Source organism: Ylistrum balloti, unplaced genomic scaffold (genome assembly GCF_031769215.1).
Source record: "Ylistrum balloti isolate Yb309-2 unplaced genomic scaffold, AGI_CSIRO_Ybal_v1 Utg370790, whole genome shotgun sequence".
In the NCBI taxonomy this organism is placed as follows: domain Eukaryota; kingdom Metazoa; phylum Mollusca; class Bivalvia; order Pectinida; family Pectinidae; genus Ylistrum; species Ylistrum balloti.
This window is the reverse complement of record NW_026782461.1, coordinates 233,014-248,115: the sequence shown is the minus strand read 5'-3', so window position 1 is coordinate 248,115 and position 15,102 is coordinate 233,014. Positions and strand designations below refer to the sequence as shown.

Below are 15,102 nucleotides of genomic sequence, written 5' to 3'. Positions count from 1 at the left end.
TTCCAAACTAATTTATCTATGTATTAAAGTGTTGTTTTAAATAAATACAAATATATTACATTTATCTGAAATCAAATTTTGTCGATAAATTAAATAACCAACTCAATATAAATGTCACACAGATGACTTTATAACTTTCTGTATATATATCACTTATATATATAACTTTCTGATATATATATATATATAACTTCTATATATATATATTTATATATATATATAACTTTCTGTATATATATAACTTTCTGATATATATAACTTCTATATATAACTTTCTGTATATATATAACTTTTTGATATATATAACTTCTATATATATATATATATATATATATATACCTTTCTGTAACGAACATATCGTAATTGAATGATTGTCATATTACATTTATTGTCCATATGAAGGTCATTATTATTTCTTTTGTCACCAGAATTACATTCTAGTTGACAATGAATACGGTCACATCCAATGTTGTGCTTATATCTATATGAATTTAAAATAGACATATTGAATTACTAGCAGTTTGATACCATATGATATAAAAATGATTGTACATAACCCTTACCAATACAAAATATATTTTATGTACGGATATACCAAATGAACCTAGGCTTAAACAATTGAAATACGTAGCTAGCTAGACAATATACCTGTAATTAACTTAATATTAACAAAGCGAAAGTTTATATTTATTCATTGAGCATTGACTATCTCACTGTTTACTAAACTATATTAAGAATATATTATAAAATATCTAACAAACCATTATAAAAATAAACAAGTAAACAGGAAGGTTCCTTGGGCTTTCACCTCTTATAGTATTTTCAGGGTTAAAAAAGTATATAACTGTTTATCGTAAGCTGAAAAAATGCACTGAAGAATATTTGAACAGGTCAAAGTATCAGAGAATCCCTCTTTAATTGATTGTTTACTTCTGTGATGTTGTTTTCGTGCACAGAGACTACATCTACATTTATCGTAAGATATACATTTCAAATATGCATACCTTATGACTGACTGCAGGGCTAAGGGATGGAGTGTTTGATTAGTTCAAACCGAGGCCGTTCAGCTCATTCGAATAGCTTTGGTACACGTGCTGGATATGGCACCACTGGGTCGACATCTGATGGAAGTCGGGAACCACTTGATCACGAATGATACCAGCAATCGGACATGTAGGGGTAAGCAGTGACTAGACATATACAGAGAATATCGGGGGAGCAAAAGAATCATCATCTCCTGTAAGTGAAAACGACATCTTATATTTTAATCAAGTACTTTACGTTCTCTGTTTATCAGACATCTCTTATGGTTTTACGATGTCTGATATATCTATAAATATAAACATTCTTCAGTAGAACAATTCGTATATACATCTTTGGTTTGGAATGGTTGTTCTATCGAATTGTCCAAATACATGGAAAGGACCCGGTTAGAAGTTACTAGACTTAAAAAGATACCCTACAAATGATCTTTCCTTTTGATGAAGAGAAAGCTTGGCAGTTATCTAAAACTTTTTATCTATTTTTGTACATTTTTTTATTTTGAATATAAACCAAAATTGTTATTATTGCATCTGTTGGGCATCATTACGATGCTTGTACCGTTCATCATCCTTCAGTTGGTAAGATTTTGGGCATAAATAATTCATATTTTTCATGACATTTGACGTAATTGAAAGGTTATCAAGATGTTGGTAGGGTCTGGCCCAACCACTCTCACACTTCTGAAAATGATAACATTTAATGAGCTTAAAAGTTATTGCACCTTCTTATTGACATTCGCCTCATAGGTTTCAATACATTAGGCCCCTAGCATCACCGACGAGCCTTGGAAGGACGAAACAGCTTATGATGCTGATTACTTCGTTGTTAGGTTGTACTGTATCTAATTCTATATACACGTCTTTTGTGCAATCTTCAAAATTGCAGGAGGTAGACACTACCTGTGGACTTGAAGTCATCGGGGCTTGCCATAATGGAGTATAAACATATATAATTTTGGGGTATTTACATCACATTCTGGTTTTTGAAATTCATATCCACCATTTTTTCCCACTAAACTTCTGGGTTTCAACCCTTCAGGTCATAGATGATTTCGAAAAGGGCAAAGCAATTGTATTCATGTGTTTAATCCCTTGTTTCATTCTACTGTATCATATCTGACTATAACTAAGTATTAATAGGTGGCATTCACCTGTGTGTCTTTGGTGATCCTTTAGTAGTATTGTCTCGTCATTGTCTGCTTCCTCACGTTTTTCTGTGACCCAGAGTGTTTCAAACTTCAGAGGTTCAGGTCAGATGTGTAAACATAGGCATTACTTGTTTCTACAGCGACATTCAGGGACTTGTTTCGTGCAGGATGTCCACGGCTGTAAACATACTCCCAACACCAGACGTAGGTTGATGAAGACTATGTAGAGACTTTTACGGTCGTCGCAATCATTGAAAAAAAATTCTGGTGTGATATGCTGTGTTATAGATGGCCAATGCTACTTAACAATCTTTGTCATTTCATTGTTGTTAACTTTCATTGCTCTCAATCTGAGGACGTGACATAACTTACTTGGATTAACCAAGATTTTCATGGCGGGTGTCTTCGATAAAGCAGAAGGCGCCGATAATTCTGGAGCACATGGTCTGATTTTCCTTATACCTATGTAGAAGACTCTGTAAATAGTGTTGGTGTTCAGATCCTGTCTGTGTTTATGGATTTTAAGTAAAAATTAAGATTTTGTTGACATGTAAGTATTTGTTAAGTTGAGGAAGGCCAACTTTTCGGGTCACCTGATCTTATTTTCCTTGCTATTTTTTAAGTATTTCAGTGCAATCCATCTTTTTTTTTTAAAAATCAATTTTGAATTTTGATACACTCTGTCGTCATGTCCCTTTTTTTGTTTGTTACTATACTACTATAGGAATTTGCAACACGATAAGTGTGAATAGTGTTAAATACTATCACTGTCACTTAGCCTGGTCTTGCTTGTGTGGCTCAGGTAAGTCAGACATTATTACGCAAGAGGCCCGGGTTCGATTCCTATCATGCGTTCGACAGGAATGCTTTTTTCCCCGTAAATCCAGGGACTTTAGCAAGTCCACACAGCGGGTCAAAAAAATTAGGCCAAAACAGTTTAGTATCCGGTATAGCTGGATAAGGTTAAGGTGCATACGGAAGTCATACCTATGATAATAGGTACGTATACTTTTGCTTTCCGAACTGTACACAATACCATCATATGACACTACTAGTGTCGCTATCTTTAGCAACTGGAATAGATGAGAGAGCGTTGTGTCGTGTGTACGTGTTTGACAGATGCAGCACTGTTGTTTATACTGTACGGTTGTATGGCCTACAATTTTCGTAAATAACTAAAATGATCTGGAACATCTAAAACGTTTTGGTTTAAATTATGGACTATATTAAAGAGCTGTCATTTCAGAAGCGTGATCTGGTCAAGTCGAACAAACGCAGTTACAGCATGTAGCTTGACCTACATTTCAACAAAGCTTCATCATTCTAAAGGGGAACTTCAAGGGGACACCATTATCTACATCATAATACTACATCGTACATCGTTTCAGGTAAGATTCTTGTGTCGATATATTAAGTTATCATGTACAAGACTCCCAATGCTGATTTCATGTATCTAATGATGTTTTGACGAAATTTGGGTCGTGGACTGTTGTTCGTGATTCGGTTAATAGTTTCAAAAATTTCAACACTTTCCAGTTGCTAAGGTATTTATTTCTCTTAAGTTAAAGATATTTGGTAGATAAAAAAAACCCCTACACAAATCACACTTATCATGGATTAATGAAAACATTCTTTGATTGCCATAAAACTTTCAGCTGGTGAAATCAAATGAAAAATTTATTGAAATAAATAAATAAAATGAAATAAAATGAATGCCTACAAATTATTTCTGGAAACGAATGTTTCATAATATTCAGTCTCTAGCAACTTTTTAATTATTTGCTGAAATATCTTTGATATAAATAAACTTTGACCCCCCGCCCTTCGGTGATGCTTCCCCACGATTCCCTCATATACTGTTTACCAAACAGGACAAAACACTTTGAAATCTAAAGCAATTATATGTGAACTCCGTCACTTGTAGCATATCTGCTGTAACCAGGAATATTCAGTATCGTTACTTAAAAGCGGTGTGGCTTCAATAGGCCGTGAGTTATTTTTACCTATCTAAAGCCGAGTATGGGCCTGTCATTCCAGGACCTTTGGGGGCATGCCGTTGCTTCGTTGATTTTTCCCTGTTATTTCCAGATCATGGCAAGCTGGGTTGAAATCATCGTCGCGGTAGTGGTCAGCTACGGACTATGGTTTGTAGTTCCATCTCTCTGGAGGTTTTACACGTTCTGTCAACTGATCAAACCGTTTAAATCCAAAAGAAAATCGCACTGGCTTTTAGGACACCTCATACACGTAAGTTTTAAGGACTGGCTTTAATGAAGATGCTGAAATTATTTGTTCAAAGAGCTTAGATACCTCACAAAGTGTCCGAGGCAAGAAAAAACGCCCAGCTGTTAAATACTAGAATATATCATATACTATAGACCATATACTATATATTGGTTACTTCATGCATTAGGTTTGAGTAAAATGAATTAGTTATAAAACTAAGTTTGGTACCCAGAAATTATCTCTCTAACCAAACCAAAAATATTGCAAACCATCCGTCGAACAACTTCGCATGCCAATGATATTTTTCTGATCTAAGGTACTTTGCCCCCACCAGTTCCAACCCACGTTCAGACACACGTATTTCATGTGAGGTATAGAGTATCACGTCCTTGTAGTTTAGACCATATTTGGTAAGCTGCACACGTTATGATGTAAGCATTCTCGTAGTATTTTATGTTCTATTGTTTAAAAGACTTTTTCAAAGATGGATGTGTCAACTTACATACATATATACATTATACTTATCACTGCATCTTCACATTGGCTTTTAGAAACGCTTTTAAGGCAGTTTCAGAAAAAAACCCCAAAAATCTGACCCAGAAATCAATATTACTGTCTCAAAATGTCAGTAATTGTCTTATAAGATATTGTGGAATCAATGACAATGTCGATATTTAGAAAAAAAGGCGTGCTTAGTATTTTAGTTCTACAGTGTCAAAGTTCCTTATTCCACATAAAATCACACGGACTCGAGACTTGATTATGAGATGCGCAACCATGATTGAAATATCACGTTGAAATGACATGAAGCTAATATGTCTTCAATGTGAGTACATATATAGTGGTTCTGGTGCGAAGTAAGCTTTTGTGTACTTGATTATAGAACTTGAAGTTTAGACTCAGTGTAAACACTTATGTACCTTTTTTAACTCTTTCAGTTGAGCTTTACGGAATCCGTTATTACATCAGTGGCAGACCTAATGGAGAATAACACAAAGAAGATTATGGTTGAATGGATGAGTGTTGTCCCTAACTTACAAGCAATACATCCAGACACCGCCGCTCTTATAGTTAAGTCATCAGAACCCAAACCAAAGGGAAGAGGCTCCCCATACAGTCTATTTACGGCATTTCTTGGTAAGATTAAAAAAAACCCTGGAATTTATATTCTAACTCCAGAACGCTGATAACGCATACTTTCACATGTTTTGCTTTTTCATATTGGAAAATATCTGTGGTTTTCATTGTGTCTTGTTGAGAAAAAAATCTTTCATTCAAATATTTATTTGAAGCCCAACAATTCACTTTAAACAGTATAGATAGGTTATTGTATATGTGAAGAGTTTTAGGTCTTGTAGCCTGTAGTCTTTGACAACGAGATGTCTACGAAATTACATCCATGAAAAAATCAAACACTTTTTTTTACTAATCTACATAAGCGTCAAAACCATGAAATACTCATGAACAAAGTATATAAACTCGTTTATCCGACCAGATCATTTTGGTAATGTTGGCTATTACAAAAAATCTAGCTAAATTTGTCGTTATAAACCCATCGAAAAGTAAAGATTAGCAGCCACTTCCAATATGTACCCGAAAATGTGATTGTCGGAAAAAAAATGAATTGAAATATCGTAGATAATGGACAGACCGTTATATCTGTTTGTGATAAACATCTGAAAAGGACAATTTCTTTCCACAGTTATTGTTTAATGCCGACCCAGGCGCGCGTCACATATTTCCCTCACTTTTCATAGGGTCGGGGTTCTGACATTTATCGACTCCAGACCAATAGGATGTTAGAATAATCAGTAATTACTATCTATGATCATGTTCTGGAGAACATTCTCGTTCAAGGTATTATCTTTTCGAATTGTTTCCTAAGGTGATGGCTTGGTTACTAGTAATGGATCAAAGTGGGAACGGAACCGGAAGTTACTCACACCTGCTTTTCATTTTGATATATTGCGGCCTTATGTTAATATATATAATGAAGCTGCTGATATTTTGGTGGTACGTGGATTTGATATTTCAATGTATTATAAAAATAGAAATTCGAATCACTAGAAAAGCACAGAAGGTAAGTGTATTTTTAGCTAAAGAAAAGTGAATAAAACATTAGATTAAAGAAATCGTATTTGATAATGAACATGAACTGTTATTGAACGTGTCAATTGAATGTAATTTGTAAACATAAGCTAGAAATACAACCTTATTGGTAAGAATGTTTACCAATATTATTTAAGAATAACAATTTATTATGTTGTAGATGTTTTGCTTCATACAAAGCCTAAAATAGAATAAATCACTTTCCATTGCTGGTAATTTAATCCTATTTTAATCATCTTTGCTAGATTGTTCACCTATGTAATTGTTCTTTATTCAGGAATAAAGTCTCCATTTTACACCTTAGTTATATGACATGAAATAATCGGATAAACGTTTTTTTTATTTGCTTTCTTTGAATTACAGGACAAATTTGCTAAACAAATGTCAGAAAGTCCCAACAGTGTTGATATCATGGATTCGTTAAATTTGGTCACTTTAGATATCATATTGCGGTGTTCACTGTCTTATGACGGAAATATTCAGAAACAGTATGTATTCCTCTCTTGAGTAAAAAAAGCTAATTATGCGTAAACTGCAAATATTTCAATAGCAAACAAATAATAGGATCCAGCTGCATGCAAATAATTATAAAACTTAAAATATTATTTCAAAGGTGAATTGTGATAATAGGTTACAAGACATGTACTGTGGATTCATTTTCTTTCGTGTGGGTCCAATTTTCGTTGTTTTCGTGGATGAGCAAATCCACGAATTTAAAAACATATATAATGTCGTTTGAGGAGTCTCTTGCTAATGTCTTATTCGAGGCTTGGATGCAATTTTGTTGTGGTGACGATTAAGCAGTGAGGTGTAAGGGGATAATGAAATGAGGAAGGGTAGTGTAAAAGAAAATTTTAAGGAGTAGTTATTTTCTCAGCAAGATCCTACTAGATTCATCATTTCGATTGCTTCTTTGCAGGGAGAAGCATCCTTACGTCGTGGCAGTACACCAGATTTCCAGACTTACTATGGAGCGAATAAGGTGAGGGTGAAGCTTCTTGTGATATAAAGGAGGCATTATGATGCTATACTATATCACTATCGTCATCGCCACCATATATTCAGCTTCTCTAATGTGTATGTATGGTGAATTTTTAAGGAAAGAATACATTTTCAATATCGGTGTGCAACTGAAAATAGATGATTTATTTAAACAAGATGGAGTTGTTTCTTCTATATACTGTATACTGTGTGTAAACTTTTGTGGTAATATTATTTTAGCGCTCTTTGCACTGAGAAAGTTACGCTAAACATGAGTGCATTAAATGTAGTTTAAGACTTTTGTTTGAATTATCATTATATTTTTTCACTATAAATGTATTACATTAAAACCATTTCTCACTTCTCACAGGATATCTCCTCCTTGAACATTACTTCTTATGCTAAAATAAGTATTCAGCATAAGTTGATTAACTAAATAAAACACTGACAATCTTATGAGTAAAACTAAGAATTTCTGCTCTGAACAATACTTAGTATAAAAATTTCAGTGACGTTTCAATGAAATGTATTTATAGAAGTGTTTTCTTTGTTTTAGAAAAAGACGCTAAAAACTAAAAGTTCGCACTCAAAACTCAATTTATGCTTATTTACAGTGTACCGTGGCATTTCCTATTTTGGAGTCTCTACATGATGTCTGCTAATGGAAAAGAGTTCATGAAACACGTCAATTACACCTATAGATTTGCAGAAGAAATAATTGCGAAAAGAAAAAAGGAAATAGTAAGAACAAACGTTTTATAACATGGTAACTTAAGACCTGAGATATTACTAACATGCACTGATTTTATCTATCAATAACAAAAGCCACCAGTTAATATCACCTTTAAATACAAATATAAAGTTAGATACAATAGAGTTAAACATTGATTTGGCCTGAAATATACAGTTGTTTCGTCTTTCTGGCCTGCAACCTACAGCTGTTTCGTCTTTCTGGGACTCGTCAATGATGTTAAATACAAATTTAGAGTTAGATACAATAGAGTTAAACATTGATTTGGCCTGAAATATACAGTTGTTTCGTCTTTCTGGGACTCGTCAATGATGTTAAATACAAATTTAGAGTTAGATACAATAGAGTTAAACATTGATTTGGCCTGCATCATACAGCTGTTTCGTCTTTCTGTGACTCGTCAGTAATTTTAAGGGCTTAGATTTTAAAAACCTAGGAGATGACTGAGTAAAATCCAACGTAATCGAAAGAAAACTAAAAGATCAGCTAAATCAGTCACTGGCATTGAATTAGGATAACAATCTTGCTCTTCCACGTTGCAGTGCTCCTACTTGTTAACCTTGTCACACATTACGTCAATCAGAATCTCGTTTTATGATGCATTTCTTTCCAAGCAAGGGGGAGGGGGTTGGGGGTTACTGATAAATAAATTTGATTGAAAACCCGGATAATTTACTTTCGTAGAACTTATCCCCCGTATAAGAATATGATAATCTCAACCCAAAGCTGAAAAAGACACTTGAGTTTCTGCTACATTGAGCACCTATCGCAATGTCAACAGGAACAGCCATATTGTATTAATTGCATAGTTACATACCGGGTATTATTGATACTTAATCTTTACTTCACCAATGTTGACAATAAGACGTTCTGAGATATTACAATTTTAGCAACAGATTTATCTTTGGATTCGTAGACTTTTCTAAAAGATATTTTTGGTGACTAAAAAAGCACATTGAACTTTAATTACTTGTGCTGCCATTTTCCATCTCTTTTAATGACTTTTAAAAAAAAAACCTTATCTAAAAGGAGCTTGTTGTCGACGTTGTATAGAAGTTGAGCGATTCTCACAAGTGAAATTCGATATGGTTCTTAGCTGGAACTTGCCTCGCTCTAAATGACAATATTTATATAGCTATCAATAAAGATGTATAATTTTCCGAATTTGTATATTATGTTAAAACCGACATTGAAAAATATAACTGACACAATAACGTGAAAGTATTGTCAAAACTTGATCTTTGAAAAAATGAAAACGACGCTCACTGGAAAGACATGCACATGCATCTCCTAGACATATATTGACTAATATATTGAGATGAATACAGAGACATGAATGACTGCTGTAAGGTTAATGACAGATATGCTGTACATATCATTTTGATTATTCCACACAATCAGGCAGACGATCCATCGTTACTTCAGAAAAAACGGAAGTTGGACTTCCTGGATATCTTATTAACAGCTAAAGATGAATCCGGATCCGGACTTACGGACGAGGAAATTCGTGACGAGGTCAATACTTTCATGTTTGGAGGTAAGTTTATCTAATCGATCATCTAAAAAATATGTTCTTCAAAAATACCATCGTTTTCGATATTGGGTCTGTGAGGGCAAGTGAACATACCAAAATAAATCTTCGTTACATAGAAAATAATATTTTATGTATCACTATATGTTACATTGATATTAATTTTAAAAACGTACCGAAATGAAATTAGCGATATTTCTGTAGCATTCACTCTTACACAAAATACCGTCTCTTGTACAAGGGTGAAGCTGTTTGATACAGGAAAATTATTTTGATCGTTAAAGTTCGTTTGACATATACATGGGATATTAGAACAAATGATAACATAAATCCAAAAATGTTTCCTGTTTATAAAACAGTTCTGAAACTAAATACTCAACCTAAAGTTAAACAATATATCTAATCTATCTTAACATTGTGTGAAGACGAAAATGAATAGGAGAATACACCTTGATGTTTTCGGAAATGGAAAATACTTTGTCAGAGACGTTACCTCCTTCGGAACAAATGTCCTTATTCTTCTTATACTTTTTCAAGAGTCGCCGTGTAAATCTTTCTTATTTTTCATATTTTGCCAAAGTATTTTTGGAATTTGAGATTGGATTATGATTATGTAATGTGGTATTTTCTTGACATTCTTATTTCCCATATGATCATGTATCCTTCCATAGGACACGACACAACCAAGACGACTTTGGGATGGGCCATTTACAACTTAGGGAAGTACCCGGAGGAGCAAGAAAAACTTTACCAAGAACTGTGTGACGTCACAGGAGACCGAAAGTATATTGAATGGTAAGAAAGATATGACATAATTGCTGCAGATGGTATTAGATGCATTACATTTAGACGTTTTATACATTTTGCTCACGGAAACAAATACTTATCCACAGCATACAATATATCTCGATCTTACAGGGAAGATCTTGGTAAGCTACAGAAGATGTCGATGGTTTTGAAGGAGACTTTAAGATTATATCCACCGGGACCGTCAACTTCCCGATGCTTAACGAAACCGCTCGAAATAGAGGGAGTGACATTGCCTGTTGGAACTTCGATTATGGTCAACTTTATGTGTATTCACCTTCGTCCTGATATCTTCCCAAATCCTACAGTAAGTGATTTGCTTTCAATGTTGATAATATATACTTATATTTTATATTTCATTAAGTAGTCATCGTCTCTTATCTGAAAATACCGTGATTTCATTTAGTAGAACCGATTCCATCTGCACGTTCCTGTTTTGGATAATGATTATTCTTATTCACGTTACAAAATAACTTTGAAATAAGTTTCTTATTGTGATATTACAGGAATTTCGTCCAGAAAGGTTTCTTCCAGAAAATACAGAAAAAAGACATCCTTACGCCTTTCTTCCATTCTCAGCTGGACCAAGGTTTGTTAATCTATAAGAAGTTAAAATACTTGCAATTGATTTTGTGGAGTGGAATATTCTTTCCATTTCTGTGTATTTATGATTGTATTAGTTCTTGATTTGATTTGCTTACTGAATAGTCACCCATTCAAACCCATATATAGAATAATTTCGTTAAGACTGTTTTTGCTGAAGAAATTTTGCAAACTATCGATTTTTAGAATTATTAAACATTATTGTATGCTTCTGTAGCACGGGTACTACATTGGAGAAACCCAACATTATATACTAGCTTATCTAGTGGATATAGCGACACTGTTTTTTTGATACTATTTTGTTTCTTTCAGAAATTGCATTGGTCAAAACTTCGCAATGAACGAACAGAAAGTATTGTTGGCTAGGATACTTAAACGGTACGTGTATGACGAAACAACTTATACCCTTGTGTTTTCTCATACATACAACTAATGCCACATTTCTTAATTCATTGCTGGTCATTATTGCTGCTTCAGTTGCTATTTATGCTCGTCCACCTGTTGGGTTTATCACCTCGTCAACAGACAAGGTTGTTTAGAGGTCAATGACTTAGGCGTCATTGACGACCTTTGGGTGAAACAACAAAGGTCAAGGTCGTGAACTTCGGTTTAACAGCATTGCTGGCCACTTTGATCTGCGTTTAAATAAGTAATTTCTTTGGGAGGCTTATGGACAGTAATTATAAAATACGGGTAATACTAAAACGAAGTTTTTTCCTGTTGTCATTTCAACTGCTGCGTCGACGATAAGTACTTTGTTAATAGTGATGACCATGTTGCCACATTACGAGAGAAATGTTTTTGCCGATTTCACAAATAGCGAAACAATTTATGTTTTGAAGTATTATAACGATTATTCTATTAAAATGTCATTTTTACGTTTTTTTAACAATTCTGTTTCCTGATTTTGAAATATGAGAGGATATATTTGTATCTTTGTTTTTTTTCTGTCCTGAACTAAAAAAATATCTTATCTGATAAGTGAAAATAGGCATGGTGATAAATCTGACGGTTTGCTTATCATCACCATGCAGTTCGATTGTATATTTGACAAGCGACGTCATCCAAAGACAGTGGCAATTTCAAATTCTTTGAAAGGTTACATACATAAGGCTAACTGATAATGAAAAATTGACACTTAAAATCTGGAACTTCGGCTGCAATGTTTTTCGTTTATGCTTTCTGTTACTGACATTGATACATCTAAAGGCTAGTCATCAAAAAAAACTTCTGCCTAAATTCGCATGTTATGTTTTGTCTTTAGGTGACTGTAAATGTTTCTTAATGTGCTTAAGAAAGACATTCTAATTCTTAAAAAAATGAAAAATTACGTTTTATCTTATATGCTTCGTTTTTTATTATTCAGGTTCAAGATTGTATTGGATGAAGGTCACGAGGTCATTCCTGTCCCATTCCTTTTTATCCAACCCCAGAACGGCATCAAAGTCCGTTTTGAAGAGAGATGAGAGCCAAATATTTCTATATTTCTTTATAAATAAAAGGCTCCTTATATGCGTGATACATATATACTTAGCAAACAGTGACGGAACTTTTAACATCGTTCACGAAGAACTTAATAAAAGTTTTCACAAATAATCCTTTTGAACGACTCACACGGGTATAACGGCAGGATCGGCTGGCGATGTGTTGTATGTATGATGTGACTTACATGTATGATAACGATTGTGAACTTGTCATTGTGTAGAATCAGGTAATGTTAGATATATAGTTTTGATTCAAATGTATTTTGAGGAAAAAACCTCGATATCTTGTTTGAAGTAATATTTTCGTAAGGTTCTGTTTTATTCGTCTATATTGAATAAATTTTAGATTTGTCTTCATAAGTAAATTGTAAATTTCCACGACGATTGGTATTTGTTGTTCCAAATGTACAAATGACAGTACTTTTACCTTTAAAACATTCATGACTAACGTGCATAGCAAGCCCATGATGTCCTGTTTCTTTTCTAACTATAGAAATTTTTACCGAGACGCAGGAGAATACATCAACTCGAATAAATACCTGAACATATCTCGAATATAACATATCGATGGTAGGGTTGGTCAAACTCAATAAACAAAATGTTAAACAATAAAAAAGATTCAAGGACGAGCTGCCCACAAAATTTCAATAATGTTTACCTTGTAACACATTTCTTGTCAGAAATACTGAGTGTTCATGGATATGCCAGTAATACAGGCCAGGTCTTATCCACCACTTTCTGAAATGGATGTTTTTGACTTTCATTTATAAAAAAGACTTTGCTTGATTTATTTTGACCAAGGACAAAAAGTGAGACAATCCCACTTCTAGAAATACTGCATTTCAATCATCCTAATTGCCGTATTTTCCAGCTGAAACATCTGTTTTCAAGTCATCTGATCAGAAGGGTCGAAATGGCATATATCCATCGTGCATCGTCTGCCGTGCGTGCGTAAACTTTTTATTAAAACCCTTTTCATTCGTACCTACATGGATTTCAACCAAATGTGGTCTGATGCACATTGAGTAAGGGTTATCATTTGTTAAATTCAGAATTTTGATTCGACCGAATCAGTCGAGGGACGAAGCCCCAAAGAGAGAGGCTCTGCAATTAGCTTTAAAACCCTACCTCTCCTTTCTACCTGGGTGGATTTCAACAAGCTTTGACCTGAATCACCAGTTAGGATATGCAAAAATTTCTTGAATTCAGAAATTTAATTCGACCCCTAGGGACTGGGGATGGGGAACCAAAGGGGAAATTATGCAATATTTTGCTACAAAATGGTACTCCTTCTTAATGCCTGGGTTGCTTTCAACCAAGAGGGATCTGAAACATTATTGCGGGTAGGTTATCCTTTCTTAGATTTAGAAAGTTTATTTGACCCGTAGGGACCAGTGGGCGGTGGGGCTCGAAATGGGGAAGTTAGACCATATAATGCTACTCTTTCTTAATGCTTGAAAGTATTCAAACCAAATTTGATCTGAAAAGTCATTGAGAGTGGAGAATCATTTCTTAAGTTCTTAAAAAAGCGGCAGATACGGCACCATTACGCCACAATCACCCAATAGAATATTACTCGTTTTTTTAATTCCTTAAAGCCCACAACACAGCAGATTTTATATCTCGACTATGTTGAGCCGGAAGACATTTATTAAATGTTGTAATATAGTAATTTATACATTCTATACTACATGAAATTTGAAACAAACGCTTACAAGGATGCTTAATACTGTAACCTATTCAAAATATAGCTAAACAAGTAAAGATGTGATTTGCATAACCATGAATTTTTCTATTCATATAACACTCAGAGTAACTAATGTATTCTTGCATTTGCCAACTTTATTTTTACAATACAGCGTCTATTGATATTCTTAAAACATCATTACTGCTGTTTTATATAACCTCAAATAATATAGAAATATATACCAATATGCAAAACATGCATATGTTCATATATATTCATACATATTATAACATTATACAACAAAACAAGCTGCAGTATGTCATCAGAATTACCGGATATTAATAACGGAATTTATATTGATTCATTTACGTTTTAAACATTATGCATTATATTGGTAAAGCGTAATATTTTAAATCGCCGCCGTTCATTAAATATCATTTACATCCTGAAAAAATTGATGTAACAACAGAGAAGTTAAATCAGACAGCTCATGATGTAGATTATATCAAACTTGAATCACAAGATAGATTTTCATACTTCTTATATACATTTATAGGATAAGAAATGTTACAAGAAAAAATAACAATTTCAATCATTAATGATAATGACAAAATCAGCAAAACTGCATGATATAACATGCCATGGCAAACACTAAATACACAAGTTAAAGAAATGCTATTGGAAACCCCTTTTGGGACCCCAGCTTATCAAATATAAAAATAGGACGAATAC

General features: G+C 33.8%; 1 protein-coding gene across 1 annotated transcript; it reads left to right on the top strand.

The window, feature by feature from the left end:
* Positions 1-3,474: 3,474 nt before the first annotated feature.
* Positions 3,475-12,711, top strand: LOC132558453 (cytochrome P450 4F6-like). Its single transcript, XM_060223026.1, has 13 exons — positions 3,475-3,579; positions 4,280-4,438; positions 5,356-5,554; positions 6,303-6,430; positions 6,890-7,014; positions 7,446-7,508; positions 8,122-8,248; positions 9,660-9,795; positions 10,461-10,584; positions 10,708-10,903; positions 11,103-11,185; positions 11,512-11,577; positions 12,566-12,711. The coding sequence occupies exons 2-13, from the start codon at positions 4,283-4,285 to the stop codon at positions 12,663-12,665; spliced, it is 1,503 nt and encodes a 500-aa protein (XP_060079009.1). The 5' UTR covers positions 3,475-3,579; positions 4,280-4,282; the 3' UTR covers positions 12,666-12,711.
* Positions 12,712-15,102: the final 2,391 nt, after the last annotated feature.

Coding starts and splice junctions, on each gene's coding strand:
- LOC132558453 (XM_060223026.1), top strand. CDS start 4,283: ATGGCAAGCTGGGTTGAAATCATCGTCGCGGTAGTGGTCAGCTACGGA. Junction 9,796..10,460: donor CAATACTTTCATGTTTGGAG/GTAAGTTTATCT, acceptor ATCCTTCCATAG/GACACGACACAACCAAGACG. Junction 10,585..10,707: donor GACCGAAAGTATATTGAATG/GTAAGAAAGATA, acceptor TCGATCTTACAG/GGAAGATCTTGGTAAGCTAC.